Here is a 24,179-nt window from a genome sequence, read left to right on the forward strand (position 1 = left end):
ATATTTTGCGCGGAAAGCTGCGTACTTCTGAAGGATGCCCGGCATTCCTAATATGTTGGAGCGCCTTTAATTTCGTATGATACTGTGCAATACCTCTGGTGTGAAATAGTTGCTTCAAGCGCCGTGGCACGCTGCGGCGCGGCGGGCGGGTAGTCAGCGCGAAAAGCGCATCAGCGCCTACAAACCTAACAGGGATACTTCAAGCATTGCGCAATGCGTGAAGTATCCCTGTTAGGTTTGTAGGCGCCAGTGCGCCGCCACTCCGCTTTGTGTTAGGCTCTAATATTCAATCTCGTAGAGTCAGCGATTTTCAACTCATGACTTTGAAATGTTTGCACACTCTGTATGGATTATTCTCATTTTAATTAATGAAAAAAAAAACATGTAAAAGTGCGTTTTGTAAATATTAAGGTGATTCCGTACAAACTTAAGGATTTACAAAGCACTAGAATTTCTACACCATTTCTTATAGCCCTTTATAGCTGATGGCGAAAAAGCAACAGCCAGGCGATAAAGTGTAAAGCCCGACGATAGGAACAGTATGTTGCCCGGCTGTATAATTTTTTTCCACTTTCTACAGCCAGCTATATGATTTTCTATCGCCTTCTTCAGCCGGCTATAAGAACTCCTATGGTATTTTGAAACGCAGGTCCTATGGCCAATTTTTACCAGGGATCCGTGTTTCTTTTTGTAGTTTCACCTATTTATACACGTAGAAAAGGGTAAGCGTGTTATTTCATCAACGTGTCACTCGTTTTATGAGTTATTACACAATCTGACTAGCACTGTTAAGCGTTTCTATAAGGAATATAGTTGAATTGCATGCAACATGGTAATTTTTAACAACTCTAGAACCGATGCTTGCAAGTGCTACCTTTAAAGTGTAGATTGAATATATTCCATAACTTGATGAAACTTCCCTAACATTTGCAAAGTTAAGTATGAAACTGCAAGTCAATAAAGTAAAGAAGAAAGTAATGAGGTGAAACTTTCCGACGTTGCAATGCATTTAAGCCCCTCTGCGTGGCATTGACTCCTTCAATTAAGCTGAGAGCGCCCCTCTAGGCTCCTAAGAAAGTTCAGTGGGTGACCTCTCAGGTATTATTGATGAAGTTACAGTATTGAACTAGTAATTAAAGTTAATCAGTTATGGAAACAGCACCCACAATATTTAATTTAAGGAGAGGGAATAACTGGCTTAAAAAGGTTGATTTTTTTCCTGTTGAATTCAGGCAGTAGACGTCCTCCGATAAATGCATGAAAGAAGTAACTTTTTTGAACGGTCGGCAAAAAAAAAAAATAAATATAATCATAAGATATTTACAAATAGTTGGCACCATCGATAGGTACGAAATAAATTAAACGGAAGACAAGAGACATCCTCTCGCGCCTGGAGACCCCCTTCGGGTCTCGCAAGCATATTGCAGCTTATTGTAGAACTTTAAAAAAGAGATTCCATTCCACAGAAAATATTGCGGTGGGGAAGACATTTGTGGGAACCCACTTCTCTAGAGTTCTGACAAGTCCCAAAAGGGCCATTTGAGCATCAAGGAAGACTTAGTAGGATAGTTTTGGCCTATTTGGATCTGGATCAGGAGCCAATGTTTCCAGTTTCCAACGGAGCGAGTGTTGGCCTCCAATCGTTCTTCATCAACGCGTTACCTCGATCACAGCTAGGCATTTTTGTGGTTTTCTCGCACCTCTTCGACACATCCCAGTACGAGTATCCTTCAGGACACTGGTAGAGATAACCTGTAATACAAATTTACAAGATGACGTGGTCAGTAAAAATGATATCTCAATTATTGCAAATACAATATTGAAATTATGCAGGATTATCATGATTTATTCGGGCGAAGGATTGTCCGCTTCTCACAAACTTAAAAACTTATATCCGTTGGTTGTTTTTGATTGGCGACTAACTCACACCGCAATCACACGCTGAATGTGGGAGCTGAATGAGGCTTGAATGTGGAAGTCATCGGCCCGATGCCTGAATTTTGCGCGTGACGCGCAAAATTCAGCAACGATTCTCAGCAACCATCGGACCAATATTGAATTTGTCTGAACTATTCGAGTAGATTTAATACTACACATCTGGATGAAAATAACTCGAATTTGCTAAATTTCAGCCGTTGGGCGATGACTGTTGACTTCCACATTCAGCTGCTAAATTCAGCGTCTGATTGCGGCATCAGCGCTGAACCACCGCTCTTACTCGCGCATACTATACCACTGTATTGTACGTGGCCTATACCGCTGGCAGAGGTCCAAAGATGATAGATTGAATTTTCCGAGGTTATAATTTATTCTATTATTTGTTTAAAATTAAAATCTGCATACAATTTTTTCAATTCCTTAGGCTCTGAAAAGTTAAGAGACTCGGTTTTCAATTTGTTTTGTGACTTACTTTCCGTGAAAAAACACGATATATTTTCATAAAACTCACCATTAGTCGATCCGGTGCTGTCTTTCTTGCATTTGTAAAAGAGCTGACAATCATTTTCATACGGGTGGTTACCTTCAGTCGGGCACAACTCTTTTTTCGATGTTATTTGAATCTGCAATCAAAAAGATACGTATTAGTGTTTTCACTCACCCCGTAGTCTAAAGCGCCAGAAACTATAATTCAATCACTATAGTTCTATTTAAAATTCCCGCACTACAGTATTTAAGCTAACGTTTGTTATATACCCGTAACGGTTCCCCTTTGATTGGAAATAGAGCGGGATGTATGGATCTGGATGCCTCCAGTCACTAACTGGGCCAAAGTTAGAGGTGTATCTAGCACTTTGGCAACACCGGATATTCTCCATTTAAACGTGCGCTAAATAATCGATTCTTGTCGGAGCACTTGACCCCTCCGAGAATCGATACATTTCTGTAGGTTTACATGGAGAGAAAACAATGTTGTCAATTTTCAGGATCCGCCAGTGGTCAAAGTCTGGATGCAACTATTCCCGCTCGAAGGATGCCTGTGTTGCATACACGAGGAAAAGAAGGCGCTTTGATTTTTCTTGAACTCACAGTAATGCAAGTGCCAGCGACGCAGCGTCCATTAAAAGTTGTTTGCACGTTGCTCAAGAGGCGTTATCGGGGATGGGGAGGGGAGGGGGCTCGAAAGACCTAGACCCCCAGAGGTAACGAAAAACATATTTTTTAAAAAAGAAAGAACTTTCTGGAAATTTTAAGACCTTTTCCTCCCAAGACTCCTACGCATGAAAAATGTTTTACATGCAGCCCCTTCTTATGTACCTATAAGTTATTCCTCGACTTTTTTTTTTTTTTTTTTTTTTTTTTTGTTAAGGAGAAAAGGAAAATTAAGGTATGAAGGGGACAAGCAGTTGTCCTCGATCGGCATCATTAATACCGAAGACGCCTCTTACAAAGTGCTGTGCGAGGTTCGAGGCTTGCACAATAAATTGCTGACAATTGTAGGAGGCCTTCCCTAATAATTCCCCCGGTTGCTCTAAGAATCGTGGAACACGGCTCGTAAGTCCTCAAGAGTGATTGAACTTTAGGGAACGCAAACAAACTATTTTTGGGGATAAAATTCGGGGTACACTTACCGGAGGTAATGAGCCGTCTGTTACTGCTTTCAAGAGCCGAGATCCACTATCACCGGAGCATTCATCTGTTTGATCTAGAACAAAAGAAGAGAGGGAAAACAAGGTATAGATATTTAAAAAGACTTTTTCATATTAACAACAAAAAAATCATCCACAAAAAATCACCCAAGAGTGTCAGTATCTATTGTATTTTCAAGTAATAGAAAAAAATTACCCGGAAAAATGTATTTTAAAGTTGAAGTTAATATGCAATAAAATATGTTACAGCAAATGTTCCACTTTGAATTCCAAGAACGAATCTCTTTTTGGGAATTTATGTATGTATGTTGGCGGGAATCAGCAAAGTATAGAATTAGAGGATGGGCGGCAAATTGGAAGCTGCGATATTTACAAATATTTAGGAGTGTTTTTAACCCAGGATGGAAGATTGGACCAGGCCATCAAGAATAGGAACATGCTGGGAAGGAGGGCAATCGCTATGTTAAATGGAGTCCTTTGGAACCAAAGGATCTCCAAAGAGAACAAAAGGAGGATTTACAACGCGATTGTCAAGAGCATAGTAACCTACGGGTGTGAAGTATGGCCGATGAAACAGCGGACCCGGGAGGTTTTAGAGGCAACAGAGATGGACCTCTGGCGTAGATCCGCTGGTATTTCCAGAAAGGATCGCGTCAGGAATGAGGCGGTACGGGATATCATGGATGCCAAGCAGACCATCGTGCATGATATTATGACAAAACAACTCATCTGGTATGGTCATGTCCAGAGAATGGCAGGAGACAGGTTGCCGAAGAAGGTCCTTGACTGGGTTCCTCCTGGGAGAAGACGCAGAGGGCGCCCAATGAAAGGTTGGAGGGAAGGGATTGAAGCAGAAATGTTAAGGTGCTCAATCCCCCAAGATTTGTGGTTTGAAAGAGAGCAGTGGAGGTTAGGAGTCGTAGAGCGCGAGGGAGTACTGTAAAGCGACTTGTATGTATGTATGTAGGTATGTATGTATGTATGTGCCGCTTTTACGGCGCGCTAGGGCGCTCTGCGACGCCTACTCTCCACAGGAATCTGTCATGGTAGAGATCCTCCGGAAGCTGGCATCTCTCCATCTCTTCACGGATGCCCTCTACCCACCGCTTGGCGGGGGGTGGGGGGGAATTGATGTACTTTATGTAAAACATATCTTAATTTCACCGATCTTCCCTTCAGTTTATTTTTATATTTCCTTTCACGCATATTTTACCTGATCAATCCCACTTTTTATAAGATAAAATGAAGAGCAAATTATCAAGAATGTGGGTTTTTTAAGTATCATACTTTATGTAAAATATATCTTCATTTCACCGATCTTTCCTTCAGTTTATTTTTATATTTCCTTTTACGCATATTTTACCTGATCAATCCCACTTTTCATAAGATAAAATGAAGAGTAAATTATCAAGAATGTGGGTTTTTTAAGTATCATTGGAAGATATCTTACCGATTTCCAAACACTGGACTTTGGCGTCGTCGAAGATCGTGCCCTCGGGGCAGGAGAAGACTACAACTTTGATTTCAGAGCTCTCAGCAATGGTGCACTGGTAGAACATCCCGCAACTTTTAGGATGCCTCCTGAATCCAGTGGGACACGCGATCGCGAACTGATTTTCTTTCAGATCAGGACACGTCTGGTTGACACGCTCTGTGCTTGTTTCAGTCGTGCTTCCGTACTCGGTAGTTCTTTCAGTGGTATAAATATCCGTGGTGTATCCGGTGGAAGAATACGTGCTTGACTCGGTGGGGGATGTTGGGTTGTACGTGCTGGAGGATCCGTAATCCGGATACGTTGAACTGTACGTGCTAGACTCAGTCACACTCTCTGTAGAGGTTGAGCTGTAACTGCTAGATTCAGAGGTAGGCTCAGTCTGTTCATCGTACGGGGTACTGCTGACAGTTGAATACTCGGTTGCTTTCGTTGAACTATATTCCGTAGAGCTTTCTGTCGTTCCCTCACTCGTGCTGTAATACGTGCTTGATTCTCTTGTGGTATACGGCTCTCGCGTTGTAGTGGACTCGGTCGAATATCCTGTAGTGCCATTAGTATACTCAGAAGTCGGTTGTTGAGTTGTTGGCTGATACGGTTTTTTGGTTGTCCCCTCCTCTGTTGTCTGATTTCCTTGATTGCAATCTCTGGGTGGGTATACGGAGGCTTCATAATTGCAAGTGTCTAGCGCCGGATCAAATATGGTTCCATTGGGACAATCAAAAAAGAATACTGAGAATCTTTCTCCTTTATCGCCATCCCAGTCCACACACCTGTAGAATTTCTTGCAGTCAGAGGGGTGAGGGAAGAATCCAGCCTTCTCGCACTTGATTGGACCCGGGGCTTTCGTTGTGTCGTTGCATGGTTTAGGAGTGGTTGAACCGTTCACAGGTTTCGGGCTGGTTGAAGGCTCCGTCGGGTATGGTTTCGCGGTTGTTGTTTTAGTGTATTTGGTGGTTGTCTGGGGTGGCTTGGTGGTTGTTCCCTGAGGGCGACCGGTGGTTTGACCATATGGTGGAGCACTAGTTGATCCGGCTGGTCTGGTCGGATACTTGTCTGGGTATGATTGCTGCGTGGGACTGGTCTGACCGTAAGCCGGAGCACCAGTTGAACCTGCTGGTCTTGTCGGATACCTATCTGGATATGGTTGTTGTGCGGGAGTGGTTGATGACGTTGTGGTCGAATTGTTAGGAGTTTCAGGCTGTGGGTTTGTCTCGACAGGCATTTGCCCGCAGTTCTCGACCGCCGATGGATGGTTACAAACGCTGTTTACGGGGTCCCACACAGTGCCAGGGCCACAATCAAACTCGTACTTTGTAAATCCTTCACCGTTACTAACGCATCTAATGAACTTACTGCAGTCCTCGGGTACCGGGAAGAAACCTTCGCTCGTGCAAGTGCTGGAAGCGCTGTTTGGTTCAGATGGAGCTGCAGATCCGTAACTGGGATTCGCCCCGTTTGAGTTCGACGGTTGCGTCGGATAAGCTGGGCGTGCTGTGGTACTTGGTTTTTGGGTCGTTGTTGTCGGAGGTTTGTAACTGGAGCTCGTTGTGTACACTGGTTTCGTTGTTGTACTTGGCGAGCGAGTTGTAGTCGTTGTTGAGACAGGTCCATATCCACCTCCTGCATTGGGATTTTGATTGGATGGATAAGTAGGCCGTGATGTGGTCGTAGTTGTGGTTGTGGTTTTTGGTCTCTCGGGAGAAGTCACAGCGGGAGGTCCGTAACCAGAGCCACCACCACCACCACTTGGTCTAGTTGGATACGCCGGTTTGGCAGTCGTTGTAGCTTTTGTCGTCGGTTTGGTCGTCGGTTTTTTCGTTGTAGATGTCGTCGAGTAGTAAGATCCACCCTGGCTTGGTTTCGACTCTTTGTCGGGATAGGTGACCGATGAGCTATTGTACGGTTCGGTTGAAGTCGGAGGGCGATACGGAGTCGTCAGTCCACAATCCGGCCGCTGCACGCTTCCGGGGAAGTTGCAAGTGTTTTGCTCGGTGTCCCAGACGGTTCCCTCCCCGCATTCGAAATCATACTCGGCGAACCCGCTCCCTCTTGGTACACATCTTATGAATCTCGTGCAGTTTCCCTCGACGGGGAGGAAGCCCTCTTCCTTGCACTGCTTGGTTGTGTTCCCTGGTTTGACTTGCGAAGACGACGGCGGTGGACGTGCTGGGGGTTGGTAGCCACCTCCGCTGACCGGGTTTGGTTGATTGGGGTAGGACGGTCGTGGGGTGGTGCTTGATGGACGTGGAGGGGAGCTACTTGGTGATGGAGGTCCGTAATTAGAACCGCCCTCTGGACTAGGCCTACTGGGATACGCTGCAGGTGCGGGCGTGCTCGGTGGAGGAGGTGCAGGAGACGATGGTGTCGGTCTATTTTGCGGCGGATATCCTGGCTGGCCTCCAGATGATGTTTCCGAGGGTCTACTTGGGTAAGCCGCTGGTGGTGGTCGATTTGCATTATTTGGTGGTGGTGGTTGGTTTGAGCCAGGGAACTCAATCGGACGTTCGTCAGTATCTTCGAATGGTGGGATGTTCTCAGATGGAGGAGCCTGAGGAGGGGAGGCATGTCCATTGTTATAGCCACCAGGGGGCGCGTATGGCGCTTCAGGTTGCTGCGAGCCAGAGTTGTCCGGACTGTTATTCCATTCACTTCCCGAGGATTTACAATCCGATCTGCCAACTGCCGAGGGGTAGTTACACACGTTATTTTCAGGATCAAAAACGGTGCCCTCACCACAAGTGAAGGCGTATTGGTCGTACCTATCGCTTTCGCCGTTCTTGACGCATCGGTAAAAATGCGAGCAATCACCCTCGATAGGGAAGAACCCCTCAGATTCGCATTTCGGCAGGTTGAGGACGGGCATGGGCGGTTCTGGCGCTGCGCCCTCCTCTAAATTATCAACATTGTTGCTCGGCTCTGATCCTGGGGACGAAGGGACTTCTCCGTAGTTCGAGGGACCGTAATTCGAAGATCCCTGCTGGTTTCCGTAGTAGTCGTTGTTCGATGGAGCACCGTACTGGGACTGGGGCGGTCCCTGGGGTTCGGACTGACTCCCCCAGTTGTCGGGCTCCGGCTCGGCTTCGATTGGCGGGGGTAACTGTCGACACTCGTCCCGGGAGGATAATTGTGGGTGGACGCAACTCTCGTTCTCCGGTTCGAAAACCGTGCCGGGGCCACACTGGAACTGGAATGAGGTGAATCGGTTCCTGGGAGCATTTTCGTCGGTCTTGCTCCAGTCTATGCAACGGTAGAACGTCGTACAATCATCTGGATCCGAGTGGAAGCCCTCCGAGTCGCAATTGAAGTTCCGTCTCAGATTTCCGTATAGTGCTCTTTCCACTCGATGTCTGCTTCCTGGAACAATGGGGAAAAGTACCATCCCATTAGATTTAATGAAAGAGGAGAAAGGAGTGTTGTGTCAAATTGTGATAAAACTCGGATTTTTTCAATCTAATTGAGACGCCTGGTGCAGAAAGTGTATTTTTTGGTTGCCGTGTCTCAAATCTTCACTACTAATTTAAATTTCAGAGAGGAAGCTATGCAATGAATTTTCTGCAATTTTTCGTTTTCAGCATCGTAAAGTCATAAAGGAAATTCAGTAAAAATATCAACTAATTCCATACAATTTGATCTATTTATTATGAATGAAACGTAAACGGAGATTCTGAGATACTGCACCCAAGAATTGTCCTTACTGCACCCAGCGCTTCAATTATGAGTAAGTTGTCTCGGAGGCTTGTTGTAGGTGAAGTTGCAAAAGTTGGAGAGACAACTGAAAAATTACGTATGTCTTTTGTGCGTATCACATTGATATTTAAAATATTATTGATGATATCACGAGACTTTACAAAGAAAGAATCGTGATAATTAGTGATCGCCAATTGATTCTTCAAAATTCATCTGGATGTAAATTCATACAAATTTATCATTTTTCCTAAAAAGGAAACGAAAAAGAAAACACATGGTAGTTAATCAGCAAAGAGAGCATTTCATTCGATTAACTTACAAAAATGAGAAGGAAGGACTTACTAGATGGGACAGCCGAACATAATGTGATGTAAAATGAACAATAAAAAAACGTCCGAAGCAGGCTTATCATTATTCACGCCTTGTGGAGCTCATCTGAAACAAAAATAAAGTATATGAGAAAAATTTCAGAATTGAAACCATTAAATAAATTTTGGAAAATTTGGAAACGTCGCCTGATCTACTGAAGATTTTAGGTATTTTGTCGCGAATTTTCTCAATCACTGTTGCATTGGTCATTTGTCTTCGTCTGGAATTAGCCGCCGGTGAAGTGGTGAGTGCTTGGACAGTCGAAACGCCTTCAATTTGGTGCGTATGCAACACGGACGTCCATTGAGTCCAAATAATTGCATCCAAGAATTAAAATGAATTTTTTTGTGTGTTTGCGATCGTCACTAACGGAAGTTCGATTGTTTCTCTTACACCATGACCTAATTCCAGAGTTGCGATATGTGCCGATGAAATAAAGTTTTACTGATTTTTATCCCGATATTGTCGATTTTTCGAACAATTCTTTGATTGTATAAATATATAACAACGGTGCCGTCCTAAAATGTGTTCCTAAAATTCGGACCCTACATTCTTTGATCTAAGAGCGACGAATGTGGCAAAATCATTTTCATGGTCAGTTGACGAGAAATTGGAGAACACATCCCAACGTATTTGTAATTTTTTTTCCGCTGAAGAGTTGGAAAGTATATCAGTCAGAAATTTAAGTCGACCTACAGTTAATTTGGAGACCGATGCGGAAGGACGTAGCTTGTAGAAAATATGTTATACGTCACTAATAACAGGATCATGCGGTGGACTGACAATAAGTTCATAGAAAGAAAAAAAAAGAAGAAGAAAAAAAAATGATAATGAAGTATTTAAAGTAAGGCAGTCTAAAGCTCTCGTGTAAAATCCTAGGTAAGGGGTTGACAAAAATCAAGTGAGTATTTCCTCTCGAGTTTTCCTTTTGGTAGGTATCGGTGTTTTCAAACAACTCATACACAGCTCACAAAAATACTATCTAAAATTTCGTACAGCCAAGCCTAAGGGATACCCCTGGAAAATCATACATATCTCGTGAACACCCTCTTTTCTTACCAGGGTTCTTTAATTGATACCGAGTACTTTCTGTTAGAGCTCAAATAGATGGTGAAGCTCTTAAACCACATATATCGGTGTGTGACGTTGCAGACATTTTTGACAACATTCATGCAGATTTTTCTTTGAAATTTTCAGATATTTTAGATGATATAGCGTACAAAATTGTAAATGAAATGAAATATGTTGAGATAAGTTGTTGTTGTATTGGAAAATAAAATTCGCAATTTTCTCAAGTAAATTTGGTTTCTATCGGAGGAAACTTCACAACGTCTGAAGGCTCATACAGCGTTTCCTCAGCACGGCAGAAGAAACGACCGGGGTAAACTTCATCCCTTTTTTTATTTTTGACTAAAAAAAAAAAAAATAATATAAAAATTGTTCGGTCATGGGCAAATTTTATTTCAAAAGCCTTTCAAAAATTGTATAATTTTTTTTTTTTTGAGAAAGAGAGAAAAGTAGCTGAAAAGTTGTAATGAACTCTTTACGAATTGATTATTTGTCCTTAAACATGCTCAATTAAACCAATCTCATAAACCATAGTAATATGCCTGAGGCGCGAAGCGCTTCGATGGAGTTGGACCCTAAAGCGGTCGGTGAGTGTACCCCCTAGTTGGTATAGATAATATATTTTTACCTGCACCGAGCAGAATCCATTCCAACACCTTCCATGACCGTTTTGGTGCACGACTTAGAAACTCACATAACAGGAATAGATTGTATCTTTTTCCTTTTTTGAAAAAAATTTAGGATTCTAATCTGCTCACTTCGAATTAGCCTTCTAATAAATCTATCTTTATTGCTTTCAAAATTTGTAAATTAACATAATGACTAATAGAATCTACAAAAAATTAATGAACCGGAATTATCTTTTTATAAAAAAAATTAACTAATTTATTGCACTGGTAGTTACATGGAAAATGGAATGTTTATTCTTTTTTGCAATAAAAACTGCTGAAGGCGTGTAGAGACTGGGAATACTGGTGGCCACTTCATTTTAACCGGGGCATCCCTATCTAGGCGCGCACTGCAGATGTATGAAGTGCCGCAGATCTGTTCCCCCTTGTTACCCTTTCTCGTAGCTCTATTTACTCATGAAACCTGCACTTGAGATTGGGACAGAGGGCGAGAGTATCGGAGGGTGGACGGAGGGATGAGAGCGAGAAGATCCCTGCGCGCGCAATGCACCCTCTGTCCTGGTCCAGCTCTCATGCCGGATCTCGACCTATATTTTAATCAACGACAAATCTAATTTTCTTCCTCAGTTTTATAAATGCTGACCCACCCGCCCAACTTCCACCCTTCCGCCCCTCCGCCGTGAACTTCGCTCTCGAATTGGAGGCATTAACTAAATTACTTTTCAGTCCCCCCTCTTTTAATTTTTCCTTGCAAGGCTGATGTTGAGGGTTGTATTCAAATATTTTAATTTGAAAACTGCGCTCCGTGCGGAAAAATGGAAAATTCCGTTTTGTGAGGGAAAAATTGTTTTTATGATCACGCGCATACATATGTACTTTTTTTCATTACGCATTGAAAGGGTAGACCCAAATTTCGTTTATTTCGAAAATCGTCAGCCCCAAATTTAAGAATTGAAATTTTTTTTACTACAGTAGAAAAGCCCTTAAAAAAAGGTCACATTTTTTGACACAAGGCTGGTTTTAGAAACTTAAATACATGCACCGAAAACATTTCCCATTCACCGAAAATCTTCGGTCGAATAAAGTTGTTTTTTTAATAATTTTTTTTATGCTTATAATTTTGTCCTCCCATCTGTAGATGGACACTTTTGGAGGAAGCTATCCATTTTTCTAAAACATGAAATGCCAACCAATTCTAGTAAGATTATGGGGTTCTGGATTTCAATTTTTCTTTTTTTAACAAAGCAGCTACCATTCCTGGCTCATTTTATGAATAAAGTCTGTGTTGTTAGCTTCTGTATGCAGATAGGTACTTTCGTAACGAGTCAGAAATAATATTTCCTCGCGCAAATGTAGTCCAACTCCCTGTCCAAACAGTCCCATGGGGTCCAATGAGATTCTAATAGGCCCCCATGGGGATTTCATGGGGACCCGTTGGACCTCATAGGATGGGTAAGTCACTTTTTGGTCCCAATGAGGTGAATCAATAGGCCGACAGGAAGTCATGGGGCAGCCAGAGTAACCTGTAAGGGAACGAGACCTCGGTTCTTGATTCTCTATCCTCACGGGAATCGTTCTTTATACTCCATGGGACCGTTTTGAAAGGGTAATGAAGCCTCAAACAAAGAAAATCTGAATTTTTTGGGTAAACTTTTGAATTTGGCGAAAGTTGAATCCAAGCACGGTTCTCCTCATCCGAGAGACACAGACGGCTACAAGCTCAAATGAGAACATGCGCTGGATCACGGTAAATACACAATTTTTTGACGGCATTCAGTTTCGTTTCTCTTTCATGCTTTCATTTATTTCTTTTGAAAATTGATCGCATGACATGCATAGACGCTGCTGTGATGAGAATGTGAAGCATCGAAAGCAAATCGGCAAATCATCTGAGGTAAAATGATAGAATGAATCACACGCAATCCTCAATTAGCAGAAATCATTTCAGGGCCCGCGCTCAAGTGACGTAAATCGCCTCCAAAACGGTGGGTATGCAACCCCGCGACGGTCGAGTTAAAATAGTTGCCGCACGGATTGGTAGGAAACAATGAAGGAGGCCCTTTGTTCGGGCTGGTTTTGAGACGCTAAACGTTAAACGATTAAATAAGTACGTTGTCTAAAATCCGTGAGTGTGAACTGTGAAAACTCTGACTCCATTTGTTCCACGCTGCGGAAAAATATTCTCCAACATTTTCGAAAAAAAATAATGGTCGGCTCGATAGGTGTGGTCTACGTTCTTCACTTTCAATCATAAACTTATAGAAACCATATATGATGGATTCATATGAATTGAAGGGATAATAGAGCCATGGAGAATTAATTGCATTGCAACGCTGCAATGATTTATTTAACAATTTATTTAGGTACTCATTTACTCAAGAGTGTTGCAAATTTTCTTTCGAAGTTCCCTGAAATTTCCGATATTCAATATAAACCTCTTAATAAAAAAAAAAATTCAGGTGATATTTTAAAACGTCGCAATGCGAATAAGCTCATCTGGCTCACATCTCTTTCATTCTGATTTCCCGCTTACTGACGTAAATCTTAAATGACAGGAAAGTAAGAATATTGGAGGCTAAGAGAAAGATGGATTATGCGTTATGTATAATCAAACTCTATAGTTTTTTTACACACTTCTTCCCTGGTTTTCATTAGTTTTCCGACGAATCATCGTTCAAAAAAGGTTTATCTCCCAAATAAAACTGTAAATTTTTCACAATTTCGATCGTCACGTAATGGTAGATTAAAGTCCCTTCCTCAGGACGCATCGAGATGCACCATAAAACACTAAAACAGCCTCGCCCCCTCCCCCCTCCTCCCGAAGAGCGTATCAGCTATGAATGCTCCCGAAGAATCTAGAGTAAGAGGATATAGTAATGAGAGTTCCCAATCACAGTCGTCAGTCAATTTAAATAAAAACATGTGATTCACAGGTACATGACATCACCACGATCATGTTACCAATGACGCCACCGATTGTATCACTGATCTTGAATTCTCTACGAGTAAAAAAATTGACGACTTTGGCACGGATCTTGAATAGGAAAAATTGTTTTTCCAAGCGGATGAGCTTCATCCCTGTCTTCTTTTTTCTATGACGCGTGCGGTTGTGTTGTGTGAAGTGCTCACTGCGTGAGGTAAACTGGCATCCACATTTTTATTGGCGTCAAACTAGGCGAAGCCAAACAGAGAATGACGTTTACGATGCTATATATCTCACTTACATTCTTTAACCTACCTTCGTTGCACGGCGATGCAGTTTGAGATTTTATCATTACTTCGGTCTGTTGAGAATTTACACGTTTTTAAAAATGTAATTAAAAATTTATGAGAGCCAAAGGAGGCGCCTAAAAATTTGGTGTAGCTCAGCTTTTAATAGCGTCCTCGCCGATCGCAAAATTGTACACACTCTTTTCAAAAATCTTCACGACCCTTAAAAAATCGCAGATAGCTCCTACCCTACAGTTACTGATTCTGATCAATTATAAGGCCTTGTCTCCATGGGACGTTTCATTGGATTTGTCCCAGGGAAAAATCTCACTTGCGAAGTTGGGAAAAATATTGAGTTAGTCAATACTAATCACAGTACCAATTAGGAGTCATTGTGGAGTCCCAGGAACGACTTTAAAAGAAGGAGAGGAAGAAATATTGTTGTGTTGTTTATCGGGATAAAGGTCCAGAGGTTTCATTCCTGCGATTCGAACTTGGAAAAAATCCTGAGAAACGTCCCGTGGAGACAAGGTGTAACTCCTAAAGTGTGTGGATAAAATTAGATCACTGCACTGACGCAACCCAAAATTATCCATGGGTGCTTAGATTTTGTCCAGGCCTTTTGCGCCATTCATTTGTACTATTTTTGTGAGGTCTCAAAGGATTTTCAACCCTGCGGACAATAAATAAGAAAGTAGTCTGCAACTGAGAAGAGAATAAAAACCTGGAGGCCCAACATCGAGCTGTGGAAGCTAAACAAATAAACTGGCAAAAGTTTCCCTTGGGGATCCAGTACTCTTCTACGAGACCAATATTCTCGCCTGCAGTGAATTTTGCATAAGTGATCTGGTTAAGAAATGTGTCGATGCCGAGCCTCTTTGTTGAAAAAGGCGTCTCAACATTCACCCTTCAGTTACCGTTCGGCCAGTTCGGACTAAAATTTTGGGAGCCACAATTCACATGAGGGAGGTTGGGGGTACATAGACTGAACGTACATTGATGTTTCGCCTTCAAGTTTTAAGGTAGGCCAGAAAACATCCTACGTGCAGTAATTCGTAGATCCAGTCTTGTTGTATTGTGCCATCGATACAAATCTTATTTTGCATTAAATTCCGTCAAATTCCAACCAAACGTTTGTGATGCTAATTCTATTTTACTGATAAGTTTCTATGGTCAAATAATAAATAATATGTAATCATTCTCAGGAAAAAGGACACAGAAACTCAAAATCGAATTATTGGCACTGGAGCGCAAGAGAGCGCTCTGAGCACATATTGGGACAAGAAGCGGCCACATGTAAGAGTCAGGGTGCTTTGAAATTTTAGGTTTAAAAAATGCAGTTTCCGCGAAAAAACAACTTTAAATATTGGACGTATTTGTGCTGAAAGGAAATATGAGAATATTAATCAAATCAAGAAAAACTGTGATATACACTCAAAATTAACCTATGTACTTACGTACCTATGACAGCCACACCACTAAATAAGTGCACAATCTGAGGTTTTCTGGAGTTCACTTCAACGTAAATACGTCATATTCTTACAGTCTTGTTGAAAATACAAAATTTCCGGGTCATCGTCCAGCCTTACACCCTCATTTGTACCAGAATGAACCAAACCGCCCAGAAATATGTCTTTAGGATCTTGGAAAGGGTTCCCGGTTCCCCTGCTAGAATCTGGATATCTAATTCTTCGATAATAAAAATCGCTCTTTGCCTCCGTAAACTAATGTCCCTTCCCGATGCGCATGATCAGACACAACAATGGAGATGTCGCATGTGTGAGGGATTTGCGATTTGACCATTGATTCTTATGTAAAAGTTTGCGAGAAACACGATGGTCCCACTGGTTTTCTCTGAAATCATCTCCCAAGCTCAAAAAAAGCTCTCAAAGTGAGGCCAAAATGGAGGGGATATCCCACCCTACCCTGAGAGTCCACCTCTACATCAAAACAAACTCTCCATGCAAAAATAGGGAGCAAATACATTAGCAGGATTGCCGTGTTTTCAGGTTTAGAGCCCCCTGCAGATAAAGTGACAACCCTGTCAATGTATTTGCTCCCTATCTTTGCATGGAGAGTTTGTCTTGATGTAGAGGTGGACTCTCAGGGTAGGGTGGGAGATCCCCTCCATTTTGGCCTCAACTTGAGAAGCTTTTTTTGAGCTTGGGAGTTGATTTCAGAGAAAACCAGTGGCACCATCGTGTTTCTCGCGAACTTTTACATAAGAATCAACAGTCAAATCGCAAAGTCGTCACACATGCAACATCCGCATCGTAATAATAACTGAGGGGTACAGGGTACACCCCCTGACCGCTTTACGGTCCAAGTCCAACCCCCGAGGCGCTTCGCGCCTCATGCGTTACGCGTTACGCGTTAGCCTTACGATTTTATACCTGCTATATGGAGTATGATTTACATTTATTGGGGAGGGGTGGAATGGGGGGGGGGGTGTTAGCGGAGTCAGCACTCATCCTGGAAGCATTCAACTATTCGTTCGGTGAAAATCCTGTGGATCCCGAAAGTAATTCCACCCCGCGAATTGGTGAGGTCTCATGTTGCAGGATAATTTGCCCGGCAAGTTGGCGCGCTTTGAGCTACGGCTGGCATGCACCGAGCCATCGCTCAATGTTGAGTGCCTTGTTTGATGTATCTTATTAATAGCGGTGACGCTTTTTTTTCCTCTCCCGGGGCTTTTCCTGGGCCTGCAACCCGCGAGTGGTGAGCGGTCGGGGGAATTGGCCGCGCTCCAATCTCTCATACTCGGTGTTTTGTTTATGTCCGTCACCGGGTCGGATCAACGGTAGTCTCCCTTTTCTTCCGATCCTCGCGTCTCTGCATTTCTGGTTCATTGAGCCATTAATCGGCGACGTAACTTGTGTCCCACGCATGCAACGCAACGGCCGGTCGTTTGATTAACGGCACTCGAATAGTTCCGATCGGAGCTTCGGATTCAATTTGCGAGAGTATGTTTCGACCATCGCCAAATCGACATGCTTTCCGTCTTTCGTCCTCCAGGGCATAGAGTATGTATATGAGAGTAGTAATGGACACTGGCGTACCACCTGATTGGCTCGCCATCTCAGCTGAATGCGAGCCCGTTGTGCGCCAAGAATGGCGGCGCACTTTTTCGATACATGTTCGATCCAAAATGGTTTCTTGGTATCGTAAGAGAATTACGATGCACTGTTGCACATCTTACTTTGTTTAAGGCTATCGTGGCAATTGTGAGAAATTACCCTGTGTAAGTCGCGAACAATGCGATTATGATATCGAAAGGCAAGTGACCCCTCGCATCCACAAAACAAGAGTCACGGCAATTTCGGGACCTGAAAATTCTTAAAAGTGGCGCCAGCTCATACCACTTACATTACGTACTCTACGTCTTTCGTCCGGGGAGGAAATCGGTGTTCGGACTTTCACACGGTGAGCTGAGGAACTCTCTTCAGTCATATGGGCTACGGCAAAACACCTCAGCGGGCTGATTATTGAAATTGATAGACTAAGCAATAGACAAAGAGGGAAAAAAGAATATGGAGGGATCCTATTGGTGGAAGCGGGTGGTTGCAATGGAGAAAGGGCGTAGGTAATAGACTATATAACTAACGGCAACCCACGAGAGACCCGATAGTTAGTCCATCATTTTCTCCCTTAGTCTACCCATTTCAACCGATAGGATCGCTCTGCACTTCTTATGTCTTCTTTGTCTATAGCTTTGTCTGTCAATTTCAATAATCAGCCCGCTGGTCGGAACGAAATATTTTCAACTTATTAAGGGACTTATTCAACTTAAGGGAAAACACCGTAACTTTAACTCTCGATAGTTGCCAAATTTCCCCGGATATACCATGAAAGTTTGAGTAGAGTTTATGAATATTTTTCTGTGAAATTTTCAGATATTAGGTGATTCGATGGACGCCATATTTCGTGTCGGAACGGCATGCGATATATCGCATCGATTGGTTCCATTTTTTCAGCTACTCGTCATTTTCCTCCAAATTTGAGATCGCAATTCTGTTGTCAGGAGACTACAGCACTCACTTACCAATTTTAACAAAGAAATTCAACGTAATAAAGGCGTGGTTGTTTCAGAGAGAAAATATCGCATTCGATACTGATATCGAAACTGCACTCGAATGCGATATTTTCTCTCTGAAACAACCACGCCTTTATTACGTTGAATTTCTTTGTTAAAATTGGTAAGTGAGTGCTGTAGTCTCCTGACAACAGAATTGCGATCTCAAATTTGGAGAAAAATGACGAGCAGCTGAAAAAATGGAACCAATTGATGCGATATATCGCATGCCGTTCTGACAAAAAATATGGCGTCCATCAAATTAACCTTAAGGTTAAATTGGGAACAGAATTGTCTAAAAATTTGGAAGAAAAATATTTACAACTTTCCCATAAAATTCGAACTTTATCAGAGGAAATTTGGCAACGCTTGAGGGTTTATACGGCGTTTTTCCTTGATACGGCAGTATTGGCAGCGGCGATAGGTACATATTTCTTAAAAATTGTTTATATAAAAACATTTACGAATGATTTTACACGATTTTCAAGCAAACCTTTCAAAAGTGGGGATAAAAAATTCAAAATAATATTTTGAAAACAACCAAGAGATATGTACTTTGAAAAACGAGAGAAAAGGAGGAGAGGGAACTGAAAATTTAAAATACACTGGCACCATCCACACGGTGTCCACCGATGGAAGGCATATATGAATGTTTTGAAAGTGCCTCGAGAACGTTAAAAAAAATCAAGTGGGCAATTTTAAAAAAAAAATTGGCAGCAGCGAAGCATGAATGATCGATTACCTATCGATATTTCCAATTTGAAGCTACGGTAAAGAATCGAATATTAAGATATCGTTCCGAACACCCTGCTTATCGATCCTTTTCTATTAGTTTGAATGGCAGATCAATCGATGTATCGCAAAGCACGCCACGCCACTGACTCGGAGTGAGAGGGATGGGAAAAGGGGGATACCTTAGATTTGAATAGCGATTTTGAAATCAAATTGCAAAAATGTGAGCCGAACTTGGTGATGCTGAATTTGTATAAGTTCTGAGGAAGGACTCTGGATTCCCATTTTTCAAAGGTTTCCCATTGAAAAAGCCACCTCTGGAATAAGTGCCGTTCCAAATCTCTCGAAGCGCTTTAAAGAGGGAGGGACGCAGAGGGGACGAGGCTTCGAAGCTTTTAAGCTCGCTCTAGACATTCCAATCCTTTATTTACGACGCCACTGAACATTCTTCATTTGGCGCACTGACAGAAGTAATTCGGTCAGTCGACGGCCCGTTATAATCGGTCTCTAACGGTTTTTTCAAAAAGTACCCAAACCTTAAGAATTGCCATGATAATTAGTGATGATTTTTACGTTAGACAAGATACTTGCATTTTTTACATTATTTTAAGAATTCTGATCCCCCCCCCTTCCCCGGAACACTATCTCCTCTGTAAGGCGTCCTTTCTGCGAATAGAATTAAGTTCTTAGTTCTTCCTGATTAAAGTTTGGACAAAAGAATTGTCTGAGGAAGACTTTTTTGCATTTAAAAAAGGCAAAACGAGCTATACTTGAGGGTAGATGATAATGTATCGGCGTTCAGTTAAAACTCGCAAGTAAAAGTGGCAGTGTATCATGCAGCTCCATCATAACCCTGGCATTAAAAATTGCATGGGTTTATCATTTTTATGATTCCATGAAGCTGATGTTTTAGATGAATGGCAATTAAACTCATGTATTTTGATAGGGAAAAGCTCATAGAGCCAAAACTTTACGAAAGTTTACGGCTAAAGAACCGTCCATGGGTGATGTTAAGCACATAAGGGGGTGGGTGAGCTAGAACTGCCTGACAAATCCCTCTCAAGATGGATGGGAGTGAGAGACGAGGCTTCGAAGCTTTTAAGCTCGCTCTAGACATTCCAATCCTTTATTTACGACGCCACTGAACATTCTTCATTTGGCGCACTGACAGAAGTAATTCGGTCAGTCGACGGCCCGTTATAATCGGTCTCTAACGGTTTTTTCAAAAAGTACCCAAACCTTAAGAATTGCCATGATAATTAGTGATGATTTTTACGTTAGACAAGATACTTGCATTTTTTACATTATTTTAAGAATTCTGATCCCCCCCCCTTCCCCGGAACACTATCTCCTCTGTAAGGCGTCCTTTCTGCGAATAGAATTAAGTTCTTAGTTCTTCCTGATTAAAATTTGGACAAAAGAATTGTCTGAGGAAGACTTTTTTGCATTTAAAAAAGGCAAAACGAGCTATACTTGAGGGTAGATGATAATGTATCGGCGTTCAGTTAAAACTCGCAAGTAAAAGTGGCAGTGTATCATGCAGCTCCATCATAACCCTGGCATTAAAAATTGCATGGGTTTATCATTTTTATGATTCCATGAAGCTGATGTTTTAGATGAATGGCAATTAAACTCATGTATTTTGATAGGGAAAAGCTCATAGAGCCAAAACTTTACGAAAGTTTACGGCTAAAGAACCGTCCATGGGTGATGTTAAGCACATAAGGGGGTGGGTGAGCTAGAACTGCCTGACAAATCCCTCTCAAGATGGATGGGAGTGAGAGGGTTGAAAAGAGGGGTAGGAGGGGTAAAAGCATTGGAGGATTTACCTGACGTTATATATGGACGGCCGAAAAACCAAATACCTCTATCGTGCTAAGAAAAAACGCCGTATGAACATTTGGGAGTTGCCAAATTTCCTCCGATAAAATATTCATTTTTTAGGAAAGTTGCGAATATTTGTTCTTGAAATTTTTAGGAAATTTAGGTGAAATTGCGAACAAAATTATCTAAAAAATTGGAAGAAAAACATTCATAACTTTACCGAGAAATTCGCATTTTATCAAAAGAAGATTTAGCAACGTCTAAAGGTTCATATAGCGTTTTTTCTTAGCACGGCAGTATGGGCCTATGTTGATTGATAACAGTAGCGTGGCGTGAGTTGCGATATATCGATTGTTTTGCCATATAAACCTATGGAAAAGGATCGATAGACAGGGTATTCGCAGCGAACACCTTAATAATCGATTCTTTACCATAGTTTTAAATGGCATAACAATCGATGTATGGCAATTCAAGCCACACCACTGATTGATAATCAGGGAATTCTATTAAAAATGGTTAACTTTCAAATACAAGGAAATCAGAAACAGTAGAGTTCTTCAAGCCCCCCCCCCCCCCCCCACCTCATCATCAAAGAAGTTTATGTGGACTCATAGATACACAATTACCGCACTAATTGGACAGCGCTCTTCAATCTTAGCGGCGTGAGCCTTCCATCGCGTGAAGGTTCACCATTGCCAAGGAGCACAGCGTACGCCGATTCAGATGGCATTCCTCCGCTTAATGCACCATCCATCATTCTGACCGAACAGTTTATGGTTTTAACACCTCGCCTCTACTCATCCCTTTTTACCGTCCCTATCCTCCATTGCCTCACATGCGAAATACGCATACCGACGCACTCTCTTTTCACTTTCCAATCTAACTTTTCTGAAATGGAAGTCCTATTGTGCGGATCGAGCTATGCGTCATTTTAAACGCCACCCTCCCCCCCCCCCCCCCCCCCCGGTCCGTTCACTCCTCTATCTCCCTCACCGGGATATGACGCGACCGGAAGAAGAGTGTGAATTGCAGATTGCACGAGGAAAGTATTTGAAGTGCATCCAGGATGACCTTGACCTACTTTTATACTCTACTCTCTCCGGTAGTGACCTTCCTGGTTCGGTCTGATTGCCGCCGTACTATACTACGAAGGGCCCGCTCCCTGCGGGGATTTTCCAGGATTGCAGATAACTTTGAGGGTGGAGGGGGTGTGTGTAGGTAGGGGGAGGGGGTCCTGGGAGGCCTACCTTTCAGAAAATTTTCGATCGTACGTTTGGTCGCTCAATGTTTGAGGACCGCGTAAAAGAGGTTAATGGGCCCTCGCCCCCCCCCCCTCCTATCACGCATAGAATGTTTCTCCCTGCGCTTTCAGTGAGGGGAAGGGATTCAACGGCAGGATAAACATGTTCATGGGGAAAAGCTGCGCATTATAATGCTATCGCATAAAATCTCGACTTAACTTTAACAATTTATTGTCCCTTTATTTAAAGAGATAAGTTGAATTGCTGAAAAAGAAAACGGTCGTCTTTTTGACCCGTGGAGAGGGAGGGTCTATTTATTAGTATCTTTCCTCAGGTAATTATAAGACATTTTGGCTGATAAATTCAAGGTTCATTTTGAATCTGTTTGGGGGTCATAAGTTCATATATCAACATTAAAGGACATAAAAGTATGCTCATAAAATCCCGAACAGGAAGATTCCTCATCCTAGAGGCTGCTTCCTCCTCAGTTAGCGTCTTGAACTTGATGCGCTGGCGGGTCATTTCCCCCCTTCCGCCCTCCCTTAAGATGCCATCGGAGGGGGTTTAACCGCGTAAAACAAGACGGGCATAAAATTAGCATAACGAACAAGGGGCATTGACACTTCTGGTATTTGAAGTCAAAAAATTTTGTTGGTAAAATATAAAAAAAAAAAATTTGAAAGAATAAATTGAAATAATAAAAATACTTACATGATCAAAAATCCTTTACTGCATGAACAGACCGAACCAAAAACCGTCTCGAAAACACTTTGGAAAAACCCTCCTGCTCACGGAGACTTGAACGCAGGACACGAAGCTATTCGTCTAAACCACGCGCATAGGCCACCCAAAATTTCTCAAAATTCTAACTCTAAGGAACTGAAAAAGGAGCGATTGCAATTGAGATCAAACGGAATACTTAAAATTAGCACGGAGAAAAAAGTCAGCTTTGAAAATTATGCGAGCGAGCGGTCCGGCGATCCCCCGGCCGGAAGTGGAAAAGCTTAAAGAGGCGTTTAAGTGATTTGCGGTCGGCGCGACGCTACATATACATGTTTTCGAAGCGTTAGGGCTTGTAACCATGGCAACAGGTGCATCCTCGAGGTCGGGGCCCGGCGCGGGGGGCGCGGGGGGGCTGGGGATGACTACATCAGCGTGGAATCGCGGATCGAGGAAGATCAGCGCGTCGGCCGCGTCGCACCCGCGGCTCCCGGGCGACCCCGACCTAGACCGTGGTCACCGCGAATCATTGCACCGGTGGCCACCGCGCTGGTGGCGTCGCGACGCGTCACTCCGCCGCCTTCCAGCGTCTCCCGTCCGGCCCGTTTAACGGACCATTGAGCCGCCGCTGACGTCTGGGCGTGTGTGGCCGCTAGCCCTACTCCAGAACTCTGAACTTTGTTTAAGAAGATTTTCGACGTGCTATGCTCCAATTCTCCCGTCGAATAAGCTCTTGTATGGCCTTGTCTCCACGGGACGTTTTCATGGGATTTTTCCCAAGTTCGAATCGCAGGAGTGAAACTTCTGGGATTTTTCCCAGTTACCGTCTCCACGGGACGGGGCTCTTTGTAGTCCTGCGACTAATTTGCGCGGGAAGATAAATTAGTTAAAGTCGAGTATTTGACCGGGATTAAAATAATAATTGCACACAATTGACAATTAGACACATTTTTTAACTAAACAAACATGAACAATGTAGTAATGAATAAAATATCGCAAAATTCGTTTTCACTTCTTCTTCTTCTCTCAGTGGGTCCTAGGGGTACAAGTACCATACTTGGTACTGGGAAAAATATTGATTAACTCAATATTTTTTCCAACTTCGTAAGTGGGATTTTTCCCTGGGACAAATCTCGCGAAACGGCTCGTGGAGACAAGGCCTAAGTGTCAGAAATTCGCGATTTAAGTACTGATTCCTACACGGAGTACTTCACACGTGTGACCCGAACCCTTCGGTATATATCGAGGTACTTCAGATGTCTGACCCGAACTTCGGCAGCTGGACCTCAAGTTTTTAGGTACGTGATCCGAAAACCTCAGAGATCCGTATGACCTCAACTTCGGGTCCCACGCACGAAGTTCTTTTCTCCGTGTATGTAAAATTTCGCTGGAAACACGATGGTGGCTTACTTTGAAACAAACTCCAAAACTGAAAAAAATCTCAAAATTGAGACCGTAATGGAGGGGGTATTCCACGCTATCCTGAGAGTCCACCTCTACAGGGTGATCGAAGGTTGTGACGTCTAGTTGTGTGTGGCAGCTAGC

At 42.8% G+C, this 24,179-nt stretch overlaps 1 protein-coding gene across 2 annotated transcripts; it reads right to left on the reverse strand.

Moving 5' to 3' along the window:
* Positions 1-1,254: 1,254 nt before the first annotated feature.
* On the reverse strand, positions 1,255-22,947 carry LOC109041516 (uncharacterized). 2 transcript variants are annotated; one of them, XM_019057886.2, is made up of 6 exons: positions 22,626-22,947; positions 9,112-9,204; positions 5,038-8,436; positions 3,570-3,643; positions 2,450-2,561; positions 1,255-1,752 (listed from the first exon to the last, which is right to left on the reverse strand). In XM_019057886.2, the coding sequence occupies exons 2-6, from the start codon at positions 9,179-9,181 to the stop codon at positions 1,592-1,594; spliced, it is 3,816 nt and encodes a 1,271-aa protein (XP_018913431.2). In that variant the 5' UTR covers positions 9,182-9,204; positions 22,626-22,947; the 3' UTR covers positions 1,255-1,591. The 2 variants fall into 2 exon arrangements, with proteins under 2 accessions (XP_018913431.2, XP_018913432.2); XM_019057887.2 differs by lacking the exon at positions 22,626-22,947 and adding an exon at positions 10,835-11,250.
* Positions 22,948-24,179: the final 1,232 nt, after the last annotated feature.

The sequence above is a fragment of the Bemisia tabaci genome, chromosome 6 (assembly GCF_918797505.1).
Source record: "Bemisia tabaci chromosome 6, PGI_BMITA_v3".
Taxonomy (NCBI): domain Eukaryota; kingdom Metazoa; phylum Arthropoda; class Insecta; order Hemiptera; family Aleyrodidae; genus Bemisia; species Bemisia tabaci.

What these genes read in the sequence shown, in the direction of transcription:
- LOC109041516 (XM_019057886.2), bottom strand. Translation starts at nt 9,181, where the DNA reads ATGATAAGCCTGCTTCGGACGTTTTTTTATTGTTCATTTTACATCACA. An exon ending in AGTCCAGTGTTTGGAAATCG is followed by an intron (nt 3,644 to 5,037) that starts GTAAGATATCTT and finishes CTTTTGTTCTAG; the next exon opens with ATCAAACAGATGAATGCTCC. An exon ending in CAGCACCGGATCGACTAATG is followed by an intron (nt 1,753 to 2,449) that starts GTGAGTTTTATG and finishes TTTGTATTACAG; the next exon opens with GTTATCTCTACCAGTGTCCT.